This window comes from Dendrobates tinctorius, unplaced genomic scaffold (assembly GCF_039654945.1).
Source record: "Dendrobates tinctorius isolate UK_male_01 unplaced genomic scaffold, ASM3965494v1 ptg000099l, whole genome shotgun sequence".
Classification (NCBI taxonomy): domain Eukaryota; kingdom Metazoa; phylum Chordata; class Amphibia; order Anura; family Dendrobatidae; genus Dendrobates; species Dendrobates tinctorius.
In genome coordinates this window covers 1,368,154-1,390,842 of record NW_027361767.1, presented here as the reverse complement: position 1 = coordinate 1,390,842, position 22,689 = coordinate 1,368,154, and the positions used below count along the sequence as shown (strand labels likewise).

The following is a 22,689-nucleotide window of genomic DNA, read 5'->3' as shown; positions in this document are numbered from 1 at the left end:
GATAGCAGAAGAAATTTTTGAACCCCTCTCTATAATCTTTGAAAATTCTTGGAGAACAGGAGAAGTGCCAGAAGACTGGAGAAGAGCAAATGTTGTTCCTATCTTCAAAAAGGGGAAGAAGGTGGACCCAGGTAACTATAGGCCGGTGAGTCTGACTTCTATACCAGGAAAGATCTTTGAACAAATTATTAAACAACATGTATGTCAATACCTGGATAAGAATGAAGTGATTAAACAGAGTCAGCATGGGTTTGTAACTAATAAGTCATGTCAGACTAACTTAATTTCCTTCTATGACGGTATCACTGATTGGGTGGATCAAGGAAATGCTGTAGATATAGTATATCTTGACTTCAGCAAAGCATTTGACAAAGTCTCTCATACAATCCTTATTGAAAAAATGATTAAGTATGGAATGGACAAGGCAACTGTTAGGTGGATTCATAACTGGCTTAGTGATCGGACCCAAAGAGTGGTCGTAAATGGCTGCACATCCAGTTGGAAGAATGTCTCAAGTGGGGTACCACAGGGCTCTGTCCTGGGCCCTGTATTGTTCAACATCTTTATCAACGATTTAGATGAAGGAATTGAGGGTAAACTGATTAAATTTGCTGATGACACAAAGCTAGGAGGGATAGCTAATACTAGAGAGGAGAGAGAGATGATTCAAAAAGATTTAAATAAACTGGAGAAGTGGGCAGCAACTAACAGAATGGTTTTTAACAGGGAGAAATGCAAAGTACTACATCTGGGCAATAAAAATGGAAAAAACATATATAGAATGGGAGGAATAGGGCTAAGTGACAGCACATGTGAAAAAGACTTGGGTATACTAATAGATCACAAACTGAATATGAGTCAACAGTGTGATGCAGCAGCAAAAAAGGCAAATGCAATTCTAGGATGTATTAACAGAAGCATACAGTCTAGATCACGTGAAGTCATTATTTCCCTCTACTCCTCTTTGGTCAGACCTCATCTGGAATATTGTGTCCAGTTTTGGGCACCACATTTTAAAAAAGACATCAACAAACTGGAGCAAGTTCAGAAAAGAGCGACCAGAATGGTGACTGGTCTGCAAACCCTGTCTTATGAGGAAAGGTTGCAGGATTTGGGAATGTTTAGTTTGCAAAAGAGAAGACTGAGAGGAGACTTAATAGCTGTCTACAAATATCTAAAGGGCTGTCACATTGTAGAAGGATCAACTTTATTCTCATTTGCACAAGGAAAGACTAGAAGCAATGGGATGAAACTGAATGGGAGGAGACACAGATTAGATATTAGAAAAAACTTTTTGACAGTTAGAGTGATCAATGAGTGGAACAGGCTGCCACGAGAAGTGGTGAGTTCTCCTTCAATGGAAGTCTTCAAACAGAGGCTGGACAGACATCTGACTGGGATGATTTAGCGAATCCTGCTTTGAGCAGGGGGTTGGACCAGATGGCCCAGGAGGTCCCTTCCAACTCTACGATTCTATGATTCTATGATTCTAATGCATCAGCCAACAGGCTGCGCCCCTGGGCAGAGGGGACACTATATTCTCCTTTTGTCCGCCCTCCCCTCACCTTTGTAATTCCCACAGTAAACATCGGCAGGCTCCGGCCACCTGTGGCTTTTGTAATGCATGTCTGGCGTGCCGCTTTTCTATTGGCCTGCCCTCTGTATCTGTGTGATATATTCTGTGTCCTGTGAGTAAAGTGTTGTCAGACTGGAAATACGTGGAGAAGCAGTGATCTTTTATATGCGCCCATGTAACCAAGGAATTCCAGCCAGCGTCATTCATTCAGACTCCAGCCAACGCAGAGCGGACCTCCGAAAACATGGAGTGGTACTGAAAGAGGTACTCCAGCTTGGTAGACCCCGTTACATGTGGTCATGGTGTAGTGGTATTATTTGTTCCCTATATAGTGGTATTGTTGGCAGTATTGGTGTGAGTAAAGTGGGTTTTGTTTAGTAACAGTATGGTGGTATGTGTTACTTATACAGTGGTATTTATTTGCTAATTATAAGACTGTTTATATGTTTTGTTAGGGATTCTACTCGCTCAGGTGCAGTGGGAGACAATCGGGAGGCAGGTTCCTTTAAAGTTCATGGGGTTTATTGCATCATAAACCAATAAAGCAGCACATAATAAAAAAGATAGCCTTTAGCTTAGACAAAAAGAGAACATAAATGTCCATTCCTTCAGGCTCTGTCCTGGAGCCTCAGCACACACAGGAGGCTTGTCCCTCCTCACATACAGCTCTGGGTTTCAGGAGTAGTCTAGCCTATAAAGTTCTAGCCACAACCACGAACCCAGCAGCTGACTGGTCACGTGATTGTGACCTCACCACAGGTCCTTGCAAAACCTCAGAAATAGAATGATATTAATTAGGGCTTACGTTACAGAGCGCACCCATCTCTGAGCCACATACCTCCCATCAACTAAATGTTAGGGCTGGCGGAACGCACCAAATTATAAAATAATAGTAGGTGCGTTCGCAGCCCGGGGTCCACCGTGCAGAGGTGGTACACTGCTGCTAGGTAATGGCGGGAGTATAAAGCGGTGTGGAAAGGTCACACATGGGTTAACATCACCCAGTGTAAACAGAAGCGAACTCACAGAGCCGCAGTACCGCTGAACATAAATGCCGGAGCCTGTTTAACTCACAGAGCCCGGCTAAGGAGCACACAGAAAGCGGCCACAGAACTCTGCCCCAAGGACACGGGGTCAGAGTCCCTCTAGACCTTCTGAGCGCATGTCGTCGCAACTGCGAACGCCGCTATAGACGCTGACTACAGAGTGTAGAGCACGTGGACAGAGGCGTGCCGAGCCACTGGTGGAGACGGATGCCTGTCTCAGACTCTGTCCTACCTACACCTAAGCCTGAGCGCTTAACAGGCTAGGCTGCACAACACATGTGTACCAAGGGTAGGGGTTTCTTAATGAGTCATTCACCAGAGACATTCATACATGCATACAACACTCACTCCTCATAGTCTGATAATGCAGTCTATACTAGCGCATGGCCGAGCGGCCATGCGAACCTTTTATAGCTGCGTGCTTCCGGGACCTTCCTGATGGACCAATCTGAGCTGAAGAAGGACCTGTTTGGCGTCGGGTTCCTGCCACTGCACAGCAGGAATCCAGAGCCTTGCACCCAGCGGTCTCCCATTCTTCTTCGGCCGCAGTGGAGCCTGCTCAGCAGATTCGTCGGTCCCGGCGCTCTGCCCAGGCCAACTCCGTGGGTTTGCTTGTTCCTGCCACCTCTGGCACAGCTATGACAATGCATGCTGCTCAGCAGCGAGTTTCTCCAGGGACTAAGTCCTCATGTCAGGCCACTGAGCATGCCCGTGGAGTGATCTCCCATTGGAGATCGAGGGTCACGTGCTCAGGTCCTGCTCGTGTTCGGATTGGCCCATCCGAGAAGCCAGGAAGGTGCCGGACGCCCGTGGCTAGAAAAAGTTTGCATGGCCGCTTGCCCATGTGCTAGTATAGACTGTATTTACAGACTATGTGGAGTGAATGATGTATGCACGTATGAATGTCTCTGGTGAATGACTCATTAAGAAACCCCTACCCTTGGTACGCATGTGTTGCCTAGAAGGACTCTAACCCCATGTCCTTGGAGTAGAGTTCTGTGGCCGTACACTGTGCGCTCTTTTGGCCGAGCTCTGTGAGTTAACAGGCTCCGGCATCTACTTTCAGCGGTGGTGCGGCTCTGTGCAGTAACAGAGTTCGCCCTGTTCACATTGGATGACGCAACCCACGTGTGACTGGTTTCACACCGCTTAATTCTTCCGCCATTACTTAGCAGCAGTGTACCACCTCTGCACGGTGGACCCCAGGCTGCGAACGCACCTACTATTAGTTTATAATTTGGTGCGTTCCGCCAGCCCTAACAGGAGCACGTGACCTTCGATCTCCAATGGAAAAATTGACAAGAGATTGCAACGCAAGATTGTGCGGATGTTGGATAAAGAACCTCGACTAACATCCAAACAAGTTCAAGCTGCCCTGCAGTCCGAGGGTACAACCGTGTCAACCCGTACTATCTGTCGGCGTCTGAATGAAAAGGGACTGTATGGTAGGAGACCCAGGAAGACCCCACTTCTTACCCCGAGACATAAAAAAGCCAGGCTGGAGTTTGCCAAACCTACCTGAAAAAGCCTAAAATGTTTTGGAAGAATGTTCTCTGGTCAGATGAGACAAAAGTAGAGCTTTTTGGACAAAGGCATCAACATAGAGTTTACAGGAGAAAAAAAGAAGCATTCAAAGAAAAGAACACGGTCCCTACAGTCAAACATGGCGGAGGTTCCCTGATGTTTTGGTGTTGTTTTGCTGCCTCTGGCACTGGACTGCTTGACCGTGTGCATGGCAGTATGAAGTCAGAAGACTACCAACAAATTTTGCAGCATAATGTAGGGCCCAGTGTGAGAAAGCTGGGTCTCCCTCAGAGGTCATGGGTCTTCCAGCAGGACAATGACCCAAAACACACTTCAAAAAGCACTAGAAAATGGTTTGAGAGAAAGCACTGGAGACTTCTAAGGTGGCCAGCAATGAGTCCAGACCTGAATCCCATAGAACACCTGTGGAGAGATCTAAAAATGGCAGTTTGGAGAAAGCACCCTTCAAATATCAGGGACCTGGAGCAGTTTGCCAAAGAAGAATGGTCTAAAATTCCAGCAGAGCATTGTAAGAAACTCATTGATGGTTACCGGAAGCGGTTGGTCACAGTTATTTTGGCTAAAGGTTGTGCAACCAAGTATTAGGCTGAGGATGCCAATACTTTTGTCTGGCCCATTTTTGGAGTTTTATGTGAAATGATCAATGTTTTGCTTTTTGCTTCATTCTCTTTTGTGTTTTTTCATTTAAGACAAATTAAATGAAGATAATAATACCAAAGAATTTGTGTTTGCAATCATTTTCAGGAAGAAACTGAGTATTATCTGACAGAATTGCAGAGGTGTCAATACTTTTTGCCACAACTGTATGCGTCGAACTTGGAGACCTCATTCAGTTTCCGGTAGTCATTGCAGAACCTCCATTCACCATCCGGTTTTGGGACGAGGCCAATCGGGCTCGACCAGCCGCTCTTGGATTCCTCAATGACCCCGAGCTTCAACATATGCTGCACCTCTTTGGAGATTACTTCTCGACGGGCCTCAGGAATTCGATAAGGCTTCACGTTCACCCGTACATGTGGCTCGGTCAGAACTTCGTGCTCCACGACCTTCATGCACCCCGGCAATTCTGAAAACAGGTCCCTGTTTCTCTGGAGTAACTCCCGGCCCTCTGTTTCTGGGCCTTCAATAGCATCTCTGCTATGGTAGCTACTCCAACCTCACCTTCTAGGTTCGCCAGCAAGCACGGAGTTACCGCTGGCTCTCTATCTTGCCACGGCTTGATGAGGTTGACATGGTAAACCTGGTATGGTTTCCGTCTTCTGGGTTGGTGGATCTTATAGTTTACCTCCCAAGCTTCTCCATGACCTCATATGGCCCTTGCCATTTGGCCAAGAACTTGCTCTCTACTGTCGGAGCCAGCACGAGAACTCGGTCTCCGGGGTTGAACTGCCTCACTCTGGCTGTCCGGTTGTAGACCCTGGCTTGAGCTTCTTGTGCCTGGCGGAGATGTTTCTTTACGATGGGCATCACCTTTGCAATCCTCTGCTGCATCAGTGCCACATGCTCAATAATGCTTCTGTGGGGCGTGACTTCGGCTTCCCAGGTTTCCTTGGCTATATCTAGGAGACCTTGCGGATGTCGGCCATACAGCAACTCGAAAGGCGAGAACCCTGTGGAGGCCTGGGGTACTTCACGGATAGAAAACAGTAGATACGGTAAGAGACAATCCCAGTCTCTCCCGTCTTTTTCTATGGCTTTTCTTAGCATGCTCTTCAGTGTCTTGTTAAATCTTTCAACAAGGCCATCTGACTGCGGATGATACACTGAGGTCCTCAGCTGGGATATTTGCAGAACCTTGCACAACTCCCTCATCACCTTGCTCATAAAAGTTGTCCCCTGGTCGGTCATGATCTCCTTCGGCAAACCCGTCCGGGAAAACACATGGACCAGTTCGCAGGCTATACTCTTGGCGGAGGAGTTTCTCAGGGGAATTGCTTCAGGGTAACGTGTGGCATAGTCCAGGATGACCAGGGCCGGCAGACCAGGCAGCGGCCTAGGGCCCCCGCTCCCCCAGGGGCCCCCAGCTAGCGGTACATCACACAGCTGCTATGGGGCCGGGCCCGCCTGCCCCCAGCGCCGTCTCCCCCGCCGCCGCATTGAACTATACCGGCGACTGCCGGTACAGTTCAGAGCAGTAAAGGAGGAGAGAGTGTCAGCCGCCGCTCCCTCTCCCATCATTCCCCGCTCTGCCTCTGACACAGCGGGTGCGTAATGACGTCATCGTGCACTCACTGTGTGCCAGCATTGCAGGAGACAGGAGCAGCCAGCAGCGCGGGCACCAGGAGAAGGTGAGAATAGTGGTTTGTTTTTTTTAATATATCAGTGTGAGTAGTGGACTGTGGGGCCATTCGGGGGGGGGGGGGTGGTGGCAGCTATATGCTATGCTGGGCTGTATACTGTGCAGGGATCTATACTATGGTGGCATTGGTGGGCTATATACCATGCTGGGCTGTATACTGTGCTATGCTATATACTATGCTGGCCTGTATACTGTGCTGGACTATATACTATGGTGGCATTGGTGGGCTATATACCATGCTGGGCTGTATACTGTGCTGGGCTATATACTATGCTGGGCTGTACACTGTGCTGGCATTGGTGGGCTATATACCATGCTGGGCTGTATACTGTGCTGGGCTATATACTATGCTGGGATATATACTATGGTGGCATTGGTGGGCTATATACCATGCTGGGCTGTATACTGTGCTGGGCTATATCCTATGCTGGGCTGTATACTGTGCTGGGCTATATACTATCGTGGCATTGGTGGGCTATATACCATGCTGGGCTGTATACTGTGCTGGGCTATATACTATGCTGGGTTATATACTATGCTGGGCTGTATACTGTGCTGGGCTGTATACTGTGCTGGGCTGTATACTATGCTGGACTATATACTATGCTGGGCTGTATACTGTGCTGGGCTATATACTATGCTGGGCTGTATACTGTGCTGGGCTGTATACTGTGCTGGGCTATATACTATGCTGGACTGTATACTGTGCTGGGCTGTGTACTGTGCTGGGGTATATACTGTGCTGGGCTATATACCATGCTGGGCTATTTACCTTGTGGTGCAGGGCTATATACCATGCTGGGCTATATATTATGTGGTACTGTGCTATATACCATGGTGGGCTGTGCTATATACCATGGTGGTGCAGTGCTATATACCGTGTGCTGCTGTGCTATATACCGTGTGCTGCTGTGCTATATACCGTGTGCTGCTGTGCTATATACCGTGTGGTGCTGGGCTATATACCGTGTGGTGCTGGACTATATGCTATGCGGCTATGTTATATACCAAGGGGGGTACATTTTACATTATAATCTATGGGGGAGGCTGTGTTACATAATATGGGGGATTACATTATATTCTATGGGGAGGTGGGCTGTATTTTATTCTATTTGGGGCTACATTATATTCTATGGGTGGCTGTATTATATTTATTATATTCTATGGGGGTGATTGCATCATACTCTATGAGGGGGCTACATTATACTATATGAGGAGACTACATTGTATTCTATGGGGGGCTGCATTATAATCTGTGGGGAGCTAGATTATATTGTATGGGGGCTTTATTATTCTATGGGGGCTGCATTATACTATATGAGAAGGGCTACATTGTATTCTATGGAGGGGCTACATTATACTATATAAGGGGCTGCATTATACTCTATGAGGGAGTTGCCATATATTCTATGGAGGGGCTGCATTATATTCTATGGGGGGTTATATTATATTCTGTGGAGTGGCTGCATTATACTCTGAGGGGTAGCTGCATTCTGCTCTAAGGGGAGGCTGCATTATACTATAAGAGGGGGGCTGCATTATATTATGTGGGGGTTACATTATATTGTATGGCGGGGCTGCATTATACTCTGTGGGGTGGCTGCATTATGCTATATGTGGGCTGCATTATACTGTATCGAGTGCTATGGGGAATACATTATATGAAGAACTATGGTGTGCATTATACTATGGGAAGTGAATTGTACTACATGGATGACTATGGCGGTGCATTATACTATATGGAGCACTGTGAGGAGTGTATTATACTATATGGAGGGCTGTGAGGAGTGTATTATACTATATTGAGGACTATGGGGAGTGTATTATACTATATTGAGGACTATGGGGAGTGTATTGAGTGTATTATACTATATGGAGGACTGAGAAGTGTATTATACTATATGGAGGACTATGGGGTACATTATATGGAGGACTATAGGGTACATTATATGGAGGACTATAGGGAGTGTATTATACAGTATGGAGGACTATAGGGAGTGTATTATACAATATGGAGGACTGAGGAGTGTATTACACTATATGGAGGACTATAGGGCACATTATATTATATGGAGGACCATGGGTGTAAACTGTAGATGTGCTGCTGATAACATGGTACTGTATGGTGATCTATTAGTGATCCATTAGTGATGGTTCTGTCCCTATCATTCTTCCTCAGACGGTGGAAAGAGGCCTGGAAACAAGTTTTGAACGACTCCAATATTGTCGCTCACACTCATTTAGCGGCCTGAACTCAGTGCATGTAAATACAACCAAAATGCTTCTGTGTGATGTGCAATATGTTAGCTTTTGGGGCCCCATTTTAATCTTTGCCTAGGGCCCCACTTTGCCTAAAATCGGCCCTGAGGATGACTAATATATACTGATGGCCCCGGGCTGAGGTGGGGACAGTTAACTGACATGTGGGGCAGGACCTGCAATAGTTTACTATTTCCCGGTGACACCCAGACCAATAAAACCTCTGCACAACCCGTTCCTGTGTTTTTTTTCCACCACCAGGTGTCCCCCCAAGATGTGTGAATGGGCCATGTCCAACACTTTCCGTCTATAGGGGGCCTGGTACTATTAACTGCTCTACCAACTCCTCCCTTATTTTCGTGATCCGGTATAACAAGTCCCCACTCATCATAAAATAGGGGAACCTGGTGTCTGCTCCCGGCTCTTGTGCAACCCCATTAATGACGGTGACATTGTTGAAGGCTTCTCTCAGCGTTGGGTCCCTATGTTGGGCAGTCCCAAAATTCTCACCGGCCACCCCTAACTCCGGAATGTCAGATACAGGGGACCCTTCCTCCTCATCCCCCACAAGGACACATAAAGGAAACCCATCTGCCTCTGGTGGTGGCGATGCCTTATTAGGGTGCATTGGTTCCCTGCTCTTGCTAGCAAACTCAGAACCCTTACCCCACAGCTCCCAAAACAGACAGAAATCCCGGCTTATAATTATAGAATGCAACAAGTCCCGAACGACGCCAACTTCATGCGACTCGGTGCCATGCGCCGTTTCAATGTTCACCTTGGCCATAGGGTAGTCCTTTGCATCACCATGAATGCACCGAATGCCGACCTTTTTACCCGGGAGTAGGTTGAGAGGAAAAGTGGCCCTTACAAGGAGTCCAGAAGCGCCATTGCTGCTCGACCGTTCAACTTCACGGAACATTCCTGAGGCCCCTCATTGGGTGGAGAGTTCACATTGCAGGCTGGGTATGCATAGTACGAACTACGGCGTCCCATGCTGCAGTCCATCCGCTCGATGGTCTGGGGACAACGGGCAGCTATATGTCTTGGCCCCTGGCAACTTCAACAAATAATATCACCTGTGGGGACCTTGGTCATCGCCTCCCCGCCCCTTTTGACCTTGGACGCCCCACCCCTTTTTGGGACTCCGCCCCCTGCTGGGACCCCCAATACGGAATGGGCTGCTTCCCCAAGGAACCTTCAATCCCCTGGTTCCTCTCGACCAGCCCGACCAGTTCATCGGCATTTTGGGGATCACCCTGGGCAACCCAAGTCTGTAGGGGTCTTGGCAGGGAATGCACAAACCGATCCATCACCACTCGCTCTACCATCTGTGGAGGCATAGAAGACTCGGGCTGCAGCCATTTCTGGACCAGGTGCAACAGGTCGAACATTTGGGAGCGAGGGGGTTTGTCCTGGTGATACGCCCAGCGGTGAACTCGCCATGCCCTGACAGTCATTGTCACCCACAAACGTGCGAGAATCTCAGCTTTTAGTTTGGGATACTCCTTGGCATCTTGCAAAGTCAAATCATAGTACGCCTTCTTGGGCTCCCTCATCAGGTATGGGGCCAGTACCTCTGCCCACTGCTCTGGCTGAAGTTTTTGCCTCTCAGCCACCCTCTCAAAGACTGTCAGGAAGGCCTCAACATCATCTTCAGGGGTCATTTTTTGTAATGCGCGTCTTACCGCCTTCCTGACGTGGGTGTCATCAGCCAGACCCGGGGATGGGACGCTCGTCCTGCCCTCCTGGATGGCGGTTGCCAGAAGCTGCATCTGCTGCCGTTGCTCCTGCTGGCTCTGCTGCAGTTGCTCCTGCTGGATCTGCTGTAACAACAGCCTGTTGGTCTCCTGTTGCTATGACTGGGACTGGACCAGGTGTTTCAGCAGGTCCTCCATTATTCCAGGTAGAGCTTGCTGCCTCGCTGAAAACTTGACCCAAGACATGCAGCAACTGTCTCAAGTCTCTGCTGGGACCGCTGCCCACACGTCTAGCACCAATTGTAGGGATTCTACTTGCTCAGGTGCAGCGGGAGACAATCAGGAGGCAGGTTCCTTTAAAGTTCATGGGGTTTATTGCATCATAAACCCATAAAGCAGCACATAACAAAAATGATAGCCTTTAGCTTAGGCAAAAAGAGAACATAAATGTCCATTCTTTCAGGCTCAGTCCTGGAGCCTCAGCACACAGAGGAGGCTTGTCCCTCCTCACATACAGCTTTGGGTTTCAAGAGTAGTCTAGCTTATAAAGCTCTTTCAAAACCCACGAACCCAGCAGCTGACTGGTCACGTGATTGTGACCTCACCACAGGTCCTTGCAAAACATCAGAAATAGAACGATATTAATTAGGGCTTACATTACAGAGCGCACCCATCGCTGAGCCACATACCTCCCATCAACTATACAACCCTTAGCCACGCTACAGTTTGTTATTTTTTGCATTTATAAAAGAGGGAAATATATCTTTATAGAGCTACCTCGGCGGTCCGTACATCCAAACAACAACCTGGTGGTTGATGAAGAGGGGATTAAAGGAGATAATAACTTGTTGATCAGTGGGTTCTGATTGGAGAGACACCCAGAATGGGGATCTTTTAGTCCCAGCAGTAGTGCACATGATGGACTGCTGCTCTGTTCATTCACTATGTGGCAACATAGTGTTCTCATAGAGTTCCCATAACAAATGGGTAGAGCAGCAGTAGGGCGTCCAAATTGCAGCATCATTTTGTAATGGAGATAAAAGTTCCCCATTCTACTGATTGGTGTGGGTCTCATTGGTTGGACACTTAACTATCAGCAAGTTTCCATCAATCCTATGGATAGATGATCACTTGTTTTGTTTTCCCCTTACAACACCTTACCGTCCAGTGAACCACCTTTTATTGATGTTATAATGTAAAGTAAAGATTGTTTTAGTGCTTCTATCAATTGTGTTTTTCTCCTTGGTTGCTTCTTCAATCAGCCCCATAAATTTTCAATAGGGTTAAGACTAGGGCAATATCTGGGCCATGCTATCAGTGTAATATACTTATCCTGAAACTACATTTTGCACACAGCAGCCTGACATGGAGCTGAATCCTGGTGAAATATAAAGACTTCATTATCCTGGTAATGTACAGAAGGCTTCAGCTCCGGCTCATATATTCTATTTATCTATATTTTGGCATTTACAGTCCATATAGTTTGCTATCAAACATCTTCATATAATAACACTAACTAGGTGCTCCATGGTAGGTATAATGCCATCTGGGTGCTACTCTTCTCTTTTTCCTTATGTACTTTATGCCACCACTAACGAATAGAGAGATTCCAGTCTCATCACTCAAGATGATCCTGTCCCATTCTTCCTATGTCCAGTTAAAATAGATTTTAGCCCTCTGTAGTTTTGTAAGGGGTCAGCCCCTACCAAGAACAAGATTACACTTTGACATTAAGAGACAAGGCTCCCCTCTGATTTGTGTGCTCTTGGACTTGTCCTTTTCCTCCTACAGCTTGCTGTGTGTTGGTTTGAATAAGAAGCAGAAAGTGTCTGATCCGGAAGTGAGAGACTGTTCCCTGTGTCATGAAGAGAGTACAATAAGGTTATACACATGGGTAGAAGGAATCAATATCACTATTACACACTGAATGGTTAACCACTGGGTAAATCTGACATGGAGAAGGACTTGGGGATCCTAGTTAATGATAAACTTACCTGAAGCAGCCAGTGTCAGGCAGCGGCTGCCAAGGCAAACAGGATCATGGGGTGCATTAAAAGTGGTCTGGATACACATGATGAGAGCATTATACTGCCTCTGTACAAATCTCTGGTTAGACCGCACATGGAGTACTGTGTACAGTTTTGGGCACCGGTGCTCAGGAAGGATATAGTGGAACTAGAGCGGGTACAAAGGAGGGCAACAAAATTAATAAAGGGGATGGGGGAACTACAATACCCAGAGAGATTAGCAAAATTAGGATTATTTAGTCTAGAAAAAAGACGACTGAGGGGCGATCTAATAACCATGTATAAGTATATAAGGGGACAATACAAATATCTCTCCGAGGATCTGTTTATACCAAAGAAGCTGACGGTCACAAGGGGGCATTCTCTGCGTCTGGGGGAGAAAAGATTTTTCCACCAACATAGAAGAGGATTCTTTACAGTTAGGGCAGTGAGAATCTGGAATTCCCTGCCTGAGGAGGTGGTGATGGCAAACTCAGTCGAAGGGTTCAAGAGAGGCCTGGATGTCTTCCTGGAGCGTAACAATATTGTATCTTACAGTTATTGTTATGTTCTTTAGAAGGACGTAGATCAGGGGATTTATTCTTACAGAATTTTATAGGCTGAACTGGATGGACTAATGTCTTTTTTCGGCCTTACTAACTATGTTACTATGTTACTATAAGGGTGTCTGAACACTGATAGACTGTTAAATGAATTAGTGACTTTAAAGGAGAAGATAGTGCCCTGTTAACGAAGGATAGGCTAGCAGGATTGTGTTAGAAGGAAAGGGTCGCATAGGACAGCCAAGTCGATTTCCTCTGTAACCTGAAGGAAGAGCGTGACACAGCTAACTCGGCTCCACTACATTTGGACCAAGCCACAGCTGACAGACTTTGTCCTCAGCACTGCAGAACTGTGAGTGTGACTCCGGTGTTCAACTGTGTTAGGGTTTAGAGCAGGTTTCTCTAGTTAGGACACTGTAGCAGCGCAGCCTGATTATTGGAAGTCAGGTAGGAATTTAGAAGAGAGTAGTATACAGAAAGTGTTTATACTGTTTGTATTGAAGTTTGTATTGCCATAGCTGGCATTCCAGATATTTCTCTTTGTATTTAATATTACTGTTATCATTGCAAGAACCGTTGTCTTATTTTCCAGTATAAAATCCTCTGTCTTTAAATAAAGCCGGTGTTTTGTTTCAGCCTCCTCATCTATTATATCATACTCGAGTCTTGCCTGGCGGTGTCGTTCTGGCACCGCTTCAAGTGCAGGGTATGGCCACAGAAATGGAGGGGCCAACAGCAATGATTGTAATGTCAATGTGAGTACTGCCTGCAATTTTGGAACCACTGCAAAGGCTCTCCCTATGGACACGTTGTTTAGCGTACTGCACAAATTTGAATGCCAGAATATGCCACAGTCTGACTGGGTAACCAGATTGCAGAGTCCAGCTAAGATTTATAATGTCAGCCTAGAGGTACAAGTGCTTATCGCTTTGGAGGGTGAGGCCCACAGAAACGTCTTCCTGCAAACGGAAGCCATGCGTAACACCTTGAAAGAGAGAGTTAAATTTCTGGAGGAGATAAACTGTGAAACAGCTAGTGTGGGGCATCTCAAGGCAAAGTTCTTTTACCAGCTGCAGCGGGAAGGGGAAGCGGTCTCTCAATATGCCAGGGCGCTACAGGAAGTACTAGCTGAGGTGCGAAAGGAAGAGGCTCTGATCATAGTACAAGATCTGCAGAGATCCCTGAATATTATGCAAAAGAAGTTGATTGATATGGAAAAGTGGATGTGGACCGGCCCCGCCCCTAAGGCCGCCTACCAGACCCAGCAATATCTCTATCAGCCTTCACCCAGGCTCCCTAACCTAAGCTTCCCTATGCAAGTCTGCTGAACCCCTATGGTCTTCCACCTACTATGCCTGTATGTGGACTGTTCCACCAAGTTCCTCAATATCCTCCACCAACGGGCCCTTGTCCTGAGCTGATCTATCTAGGACCCCAGCATCCTCCACCAATGCTGGCTAGTCAGGTTCTAAGGGCGCCTCCTGCACACAGGCGAAGAGAGGGTCGTCAGGAATGTTGGCAGTGTGGAAGTAGAGGACACCGCTAGAGGGTGTTGAAGTGACACCCAGAACCATTATTTAAAATTCCGGACCCCGCAGTAGTGGGACACACTGTGGGGAAGGTAGAGGGACAAGTCATCCAGCACAACTCTGAACATCTGGGTGCAGGTTGTCCCTTCCTGCGAGCTTAATTTAAAGGCATGTCAGTGGACTGCTTAGTGGAAACTGGGTCACAGGTAATGACCATGCTCGAGTCATACTTCAACTGTATGACTCGAGCTTTCAATCGATGGCAAAGCCACAGCGGGAGATGCTGATCCGGTTAACAGCAGCTAATCAGCAACCGATCCCCGTCACAAGGGGTCGTGTGGATGAAGGTGCGGCTATGTGGACAAGATGTGGAAGAAAGTAGAAAAGCCATCCTGAAGGTTCCCAAGCCATTCAAAGAAGATGTAACGGTGATAATGGGCATAAATATCCTGCGAGAGTTGGACCAGATCATGTTCACTAAATGGGGGCCTGGCTACTGGAAACAGGCCACGCCGCACAAACCCACCCAGAAAGCATTCCAATGGCTGATCCGCGTCTGTGGGACACACATGAGCATCCTGCTACAGCAGTCTGTAGGATTTATTCGAGTTTATCTCATCTCCTGTCGGGAGACTATCCTGCCACTGCCTGTGGGAACCTTCAGAAACCTTGAAGGTATGTAAGTGGTCATCGAACCGGTGGGCCTAGGAGAAGTAAGTCAGAATGCCCTGGTAGCCCGTACATTGGCATTGGTCCATAGTGGATCAGTACCCATCACAGCTGTGAATGTGGGACAGAGAGAGGTCTGTTTAACACCATGAATGGCGCTAGCTCGTGTGTATCTACATCAAGACGAAGTGCTGAGTTGGAAATAAGTGACCCTAGCCCTGGTGATGCCTTCTGGACACTGGTAGTGACAGCCAAAACAGAAGAGGCCCTGACTCCGGAATGGAATGGGTGAGCCATCTTTGTCAAAATGGGGGTGGATGTGATTTCTCTTGATCCGGATTGTATACAAGCAGCTGCAGCAATGCCCACTACGCCGATGACTTCGGCTGCACAGATGCCATCACCCTTGAGATACCGACAGGGGACACTTCTCCGATCCGAGAAAGATATTGACAGATACCCCCCAATCTGTACCAGGAGTTGAAGACATTGTTGAAACAGATATTGGACTCAGATTCATACCCTCTGCATTGCATCGAGGAGTCCTTGATGGCCCTAGGGAAGGCTAAATACTTCTACACTCCGGGTCTAGCTAGCGGTTACTGGCAGGTACTGGTGGCTGAAAAAGACAAGGCAAAGACAGCATTCATACTCCCCATGGGACTGTTTGAATTTAACAGAATGCCATTCGGACTATCCAATGCACCAGGTATGTTCCAGCGGCTGATGGAGAAGTGTCTGGGCGACCTGAACTTTAAAGCCACTCTATTATACCTGGACGACATAATTGTGCTACCTTTCAAGAACACCTTAACAGACTTGGGCAGATACTCAGGCGATTGGGGGCCCATGGCTTGAAGATAAAGCCAAAGAAGTGTCATCTTTTCAAGAAGGAGATTGAGTATGTGGGCCATAAGGTGTCTCAGGACAGAATTCTGCCTTCTCAACACAAACTAGCTGCAATACAGCAATGACCAGCACCCAGAACCGTGCAGGAGTTGAAAGACTTCCTTGGATTGGCCGGGTACTATCGACGGTTCATCAAGGACTATGCGAAAATAGCAGGCTCTGTGAAGGAACTGCTAAGGGGGAAGGCTAGGGTACCCAAGAATCGAAGCATACCCTAGGAACAGAAGCAGGAGGACGCCTTTCAGACCCTATAAGAAGCCCTGCGTAAGCCAGACCCTCATCCTGGCTTATGCAGACTTCGATACGCTGTTCCTGTTATACACTGATGACAGTCTCTATGGATTAGGAGCAGTCCTTACGTGTGCCTTAGCTAACAGACATTCTCCTCAGCACTGCAGAACTGAGTGTGACATTGGTGTTCAACTGTGCTAGGGTTTAGAGCAGGTTTCTCTAGTTAGGGCACTGTAGCAGCGCGGCCTGATTATCGGAAGCCAGGTAGGAATTTAGAAGAGTAGTCTATAGAAAGTGTTTTTACTGTATGGAACTTTGCATTGCCATAGCTGGAGCGCAGCTTGTGTGACACATTCCAGATATTTATTTTTGCATTTAATATTACTATTATCATTCCGAGAATGTTAGTCTCATTTTCCGACATAAAATCCTCCACTTCAGTCTTTTAAAACTTAGTTTGAGGGATAGAAATGATTTTTTTTCAAGTAATTTGAGCATTTAGTCCAAATCCTTTCAGTCTGGGCCAACCAGTCCTTGCACTCAACTTCAAACCACAGTGAGACAATGCATTTCTATGGGCTCAGATGATTTTTGTATGTTACACTCAGTCTATACATTCTTTTACTGTCACCTACTGTTGTGGACCTTTTCCAATCTGGTTTTATAGTAACTAAATTTCCTTATACCTCTTCAAAAGTTTTACAATAGGATGGGGGGCCATGTATACCAAGATGGGGATGGGGACCATGTATACCAGGATAGGGGGTCATGTATACCAGGATGGAGATGGGGGGCCATGTATACCAAAATGGGGATGGGGACCATGTATACCTAGATAGGGGCCATATATACCAAGGTGGGGATGGGAGGCCATGTATAATAAAGAAAGGATGGGGGCCATGTATACCAAGGTAGGGTTGGAGGCCATGTATACCAGGACTGGGGCCATGTATACCAGGATGGGCAGGCATGTATACCAGGAATAGGGGCCATGTATACCTGGATGGGAGGCCATGTATAACAAGGTGGGGTTGGGGGCCTTGTATACCAGGATTGGAGGCTATGTATACCAGGATGGGGGCCATGTATACCTGGATGGGAGCCATGTATACCTGGATGGGGGCCATGTATACCAAGGTGGGGTTGGGGGCCCTGTATACCAGGATTGGGGGCCATGTATACCTGGATGGGGGTGCATGTATACCTGGATGGGGGGGCCATGTATACCAGGAATGTGGGCCATGTATACCTGAACGGGGGGCCAAGTATTCCTGGATGGAAATCATACAGCTCTGGCAAAAATTAAGAGACCACCACATCAAATCCCTGTCATGGGCAGCCCATTTTCCTGACCTGAATCCCATTGAAAACCTCTGGAATGTAATCAAGAGTATGATGGACAGTCACAAGCCATCAAACAAAGAAGAACTGCTTACATTTCTGCACCAGAAGCAGTGTGAAAGACTAGTGGAAAGCATGCCAAAATGCATGAAAGCTGTGATTACAAATCATGGCTATTCCACAAAATATTGATTTCTGAACTCTTCCTGAGTTAAAACATTAGTGTTGTTGTTTCTAAATGATTATGAACTTGTTTATTTGAGGTCTGCAAGCACTGCATTTTTTTTTGTTCTTTTTGACCATTTCTCATTTTCTAAAAATAAATACAAAATTTAGTGCTTGGAAATTCGGAGACATGTTGTCAGTAGTTTATAGAATAAAAGAGCAATTTACATTTTACTCAAAAATATACCTATAAAGAGAAAAATCAGACAAACTGAAAATTTTGCAGTGGTCTCTTAATTTTTGCCAGAGCTGTATATGCCAGGAATGGAGGACATTACCCCTATAACAGTGTCAGCAACAGATCCTGCCCACCCCCCCTATAACAGTGCATCGTGACCACATTTTTTGCTTCAATTTTTTCCCTATTTTTCTCCCCGTAAAACCTAGGTGCGTCTTATAGTCCAAAAAATACAGTAACTTCTCTGGTTATGTTTCCATTGATTTTTCTTCTAATTTCATCATAAGTGTAGCTTTACTTGTTTGTTTGTTTTTTCAATGTATATCAATTTTCTTGTCTATAATTGCTGTTATATTACAAATTCTTTCATGGAAAAAGTGTTACACTCTGCATTAATGTATCTTTCCAATAATATATAATTTTATGGTATTATTACTAAAAAAAAAAAACCTAACTGGTGTTATTGAGTGACAAATGTCAAATATGTACTTTTTTTTTTTCAAAAGTTTTACAAAAATTTAAACCGCTAAAGTAGCTGAGCATACGGGGAGAAGCCATCAGAGACCGGCGTGTTAGACTAGTCCTTTTGTTCCGCAGCTACGACGCAGTATTTCAGAATAGAACGTTGATACAGAAGCCGGTCTCTGATTTATGCTGCTCTTAGTTTTGGCAGCATTATTCAACTGACAGATTCAATTTAATTATTATTATTATTATTAATAATAATAATAATAATAATAATAATAAAACCGTAATATATAATTAGTCCCCCTGATCAGCAGAACTTCAGTTGAAGTGCATACTACAGACGCAGTAATGCCCCTATGCCAGTACAGAATATGGGCGGCTGCACGTGAGCGTATGAAAAGTCGTCTGAGTTTCATCCAAAAACTCTGACGATTTTTTTTTTTTTACATCCGTGTGACTTCCGTTATGTGCTTCATTTTCATACAATTACATTAACACATGTACATCATCAAATACAGTTTCCTTGGTTTATAATAGAAATGTATCTGTAATAATCAGCTCGGATGTTCCGTGTGGGGTCCGATTTTTTTTTTTTTTTTTTTCACCCATAGACAAGAATGAGTAAGTCTTATCCGTGACTCGGACAACAGTAATGCAAACTATTAGTATTGTACAAGTGATCTCTTCCGGTGTCAGTGTGTGATCTACTGTCATGTACATACGGTAGGTTATAATTATGGATGGCCTGGATGTCACATGTGTTTAATGCAGTCCATGCAGGAGTGAAGCATGTACCCCAAATAACCAGACTATATAGATGCAGCAGGTTGTCACTGTAGCAGAGCGAAGGTTGTCACTGTGATACAAGTCAGCTAGGGAAAACCAATAATTTATCTGAAAGCAGGTGAACAACAAATTCAGCTCTGCTACATCTGTATGTTAAAACCATGTCATGCAAATACAAACATTGGTAAAAAATAAATAAATAATGTATCATATTAAAGCTGAACACGGGAGCACGGTGAAAAAATGCATATGACAAGCAGTAATTAACAATGTACCCAAAACCTCTACAGCAGGGAGAGCAGGATACACGGCATTACCAGGGGGAGCGCGCCATGAACACCACTCTAATATTGGGGCATATGGAAGCATTGAGGAGAGAAATAATTTTCTTGGAACCCTCTTCTATTAGAGAAAAGTGCTGCTATCTGAGAGCTGTGTTCACTCTGGAGGGAGGATACAGCCCATCCATGTACATTTATTTGGCCACAAATGTCTCTCTGATGCCAACTGCATTTGTAGCCACAACTATATAGTATATATAGACTGGTCTGACTGGCGACTTAACAAGTCCAACAATCTGTCCATCCCTCCACTACATTTTTACATATTTAAAGTTGCTATCAAATTCTTTTCATACTCTTCAATTGCAAATTAAGTTTATTAGGAAAATTCTCAAACTTTCTTCTATTTCTTCTATTTTCAATATGCTAGTCAAGCGCAAACAATGGAAATAGCTGAACATATCTAATCTGACAACTAGTTTCTTCAAAGTCACCACAACATGTCACTTTCACTGACTCCTGCCGTCTCAGAATTATTCACCCTTTCAAGACTAGCGACTTGAGTACTTAGAAAAGCCCCTCTGGAAAAGAAAGCAGCCCCAGGGCATCACTGAGCACCCGCTATGCTTCACTGTAATCATCGCCGACCCCTCACTGTGCTTCACTGTAATCATCACCGAGCCCATGCTGTGCTTCACTGTAATCATCGCCGAGCCCTCACTGTGCTTCACTGTAATCATCACCAATCCCCCGCTGTGCTTCACTGTAATCATCGCCGAGCCCTCACTGTGCTTCACTGTAATCATCACCAATCCCCCGCTGTGCTTCCCTATAATCATCACCGAGTGCCTGCTGTGCTTCCCTATAATCACCGAGTCCCTGCTGTGCTTCACTGTAATCATTACCGAGCCCAAGCTGTGCTTCACTGTAATCATCACCGAGCCCCCGCTGTGCTTCACTGTAATCATCACTGAGCCCCCGCTGTGCTTCACTGCAATCATCACCGAGCCCATGCTGTGATTCACTGTAATCATCACCGAGCCCATGCTGTGATTCACTGTAATCATCGCCGAGCCCTCACTGTGCTTCACTGTAATCATCACCGATCTCCCGCTGTGCTTCCCTATAATCATCACCGAGCCCCTGCTGTGCTTCACTGTAATCATCACCGAGCCCCTGCTGTGGTTCACTGTATTCATTACCGAGCCCAAGCTGTGCTTCACTGTAATCATCACCGAGCCCAAGCTGTGCTTCACTGTAGTCATCACCGAGCCCAAACTGTGCGTCACTGTAATCATCACCGAGCCCCCGCTGTGCTTCACTGTAATCATCACCGAGCCCCCGCTATGCTTCACTGTAATCATCACTGAGCCCCCGCTGTGCTTCACTGTAATCATCAGTGAGCCCCGGCTGTGCTTCACTGTAATCATCACCGAGCCCCCGCTGTGCTTCACTGTAATCATCACCGAGCCCAAACTGTGCTTCACTGTAATCATCACCGAGCCCCCGCTGTGCTTCACTGTAATCATCACCGAGCCCCCGCTGTGCTTCACTGTAATCATCACCGAGCCCCCGCTATGCTTCACTGTAATCATCACCGAGCCCCCGCTGTGCTTCACTGTAATCATCAGTGAGCCCCCGCTGTGCTTCACTGTAATCATCACCGAGCCCTTCTGTGCTTCACTGTAGACATCACCAAGCCCCCGCTGTGCTTCACTGTAATCATCAGTGAGCCCCCGCTGTGCTTCACTGTAATCATCAGTGAGCCCCCGCTGTGCTTCACTGTAATCATCACCGAGCCCTTCTGTGCTTCACTGTAGACATCACCAAGCCCCCGCTGTGCTTCACTGTAATCATCACCGAGCCCCCGCTGTGCTTCACTGTAATCATCAGTGAGCCCCCGCTGTGATTCATTGTAATCATCACCGAGCCCCCACTGTGCTTCATTGTAATCAGTGAGCCCCCGCTGTGCTTCACTGTAATCATCACCGAGCCCCCGCTGTGCTTCACTGCAATCTTCACCGAGCCCCCGCTGTGCTTCACTGCAATCTTCACCGAGCCCCCGCTGTGCTTCACTGTAATCATCAGTGAGCCCCCGCTGTGATTCATTGTAATCATCACTGAGCCCCCGCTGTGCTTCATTGTAATCATCAGTGAGCCCCCGCTGTGATTCCTTGTAATCATCATCGAGCCCCCGCTGTGCTTCACTGTAATCTTCACCGAGCCCCCCGCTGTGCTTCACTGCAATCTTCACCGAGCCCCCGCTGTGCTTCACTGCAATCTTCACCGAGCCCCCGCTGTGCTTCACTGTAATCATCACTGAGCCCCTCCTGCGCAGTCAGTGATTAACATTGCAATGGACGGCAGACGCTTGTATGGTACCAAGCACTGTTAAAACTCAGATACAAAACATGAATGAATAACAGGCCGTGTGCAAACAAGACATATTACAACAGAGGGGAATAATTCTGAGGCTGCACTAGTTGGGTATAGTGGCATTTTGTGGTGAATTTGGAGAAACCACTGATTTATTAGTTGCGTTCATGGATCCAGAAGCACACTAGCTGTTGTTTAACTACAACGCTGAGTATGATCCATGGTAGTTTGATGGTGAGCCGGTCATGTTATCGCCACAGGCAGAGCACTCACCTGGTTGTCAGCAGGTAGTCTTGGCATAGAAGCTGCTCTCCCATGTCCTTCCATCACAAGGTACTGCTCGCTGTCAGAGTAACCATCTCGATTCATCTCTGTCATTTCTACTAACTAAAAGGTAAGAAAGAAGTATATAGGATGTATATCCCCACAAAAAGTGTATGTTTGACGGGATGAGAGGAATGACACTTTCCAGACCTGTGAGTCCGGCCAGCTGTTGGTGTTGTCCTGGACCCTCGCCCTCTCTGGACTCCAGGTTCCTGTCTTCTGGAACATTTGCTGTGCTCTCTGTGTCATCCAGGACTGGCTTTCCTTCATGCCACCCTCAGGAATACCCCTTAAATACCAACATTCAAGTATCATCAAAATGGTTTGAAGTTTATAAACTTCTTCAGGACATCGTAATCTTGGTTGTCCTGAAGAAGA

At 46.4% G+C, this 22,689-nt stretch overlaps 1 protein-coding gene across 5 annotated transcripts in view; it reads right to left on the bottom strand.

Moving 5' to 3' along the window:
* CACNA1A (calcium voltage-gated channel subunit alpha1 A) overlaps positions 1 to 22,689 on the bottom strand; it is a 469,601-nt gene that overhangs the window by 57,572 nt on the left and 389,340 nt on the right. For all 5 annotated transcript variants that reach the window (XM_073587383.1, XM_073587379.1, XM_073587378.1 and 2 more), the window contains exons 42-43: positions 22,462 to 22,600; positions 22,261 to 22,374 (exon numbers count right to left, since the gene is read on the bottom strand). In XM_073587383.1, the coding sequence (XP_073443484.1) occupies positions 22,261 to 22,374; positions 22,462 to 22,600 (253 nt within the window). The remainder of the gene's footprint in view (positions 1 to 22,260; positions 22,375 to 22,461; positions 22,601 to 22,689) is intronic.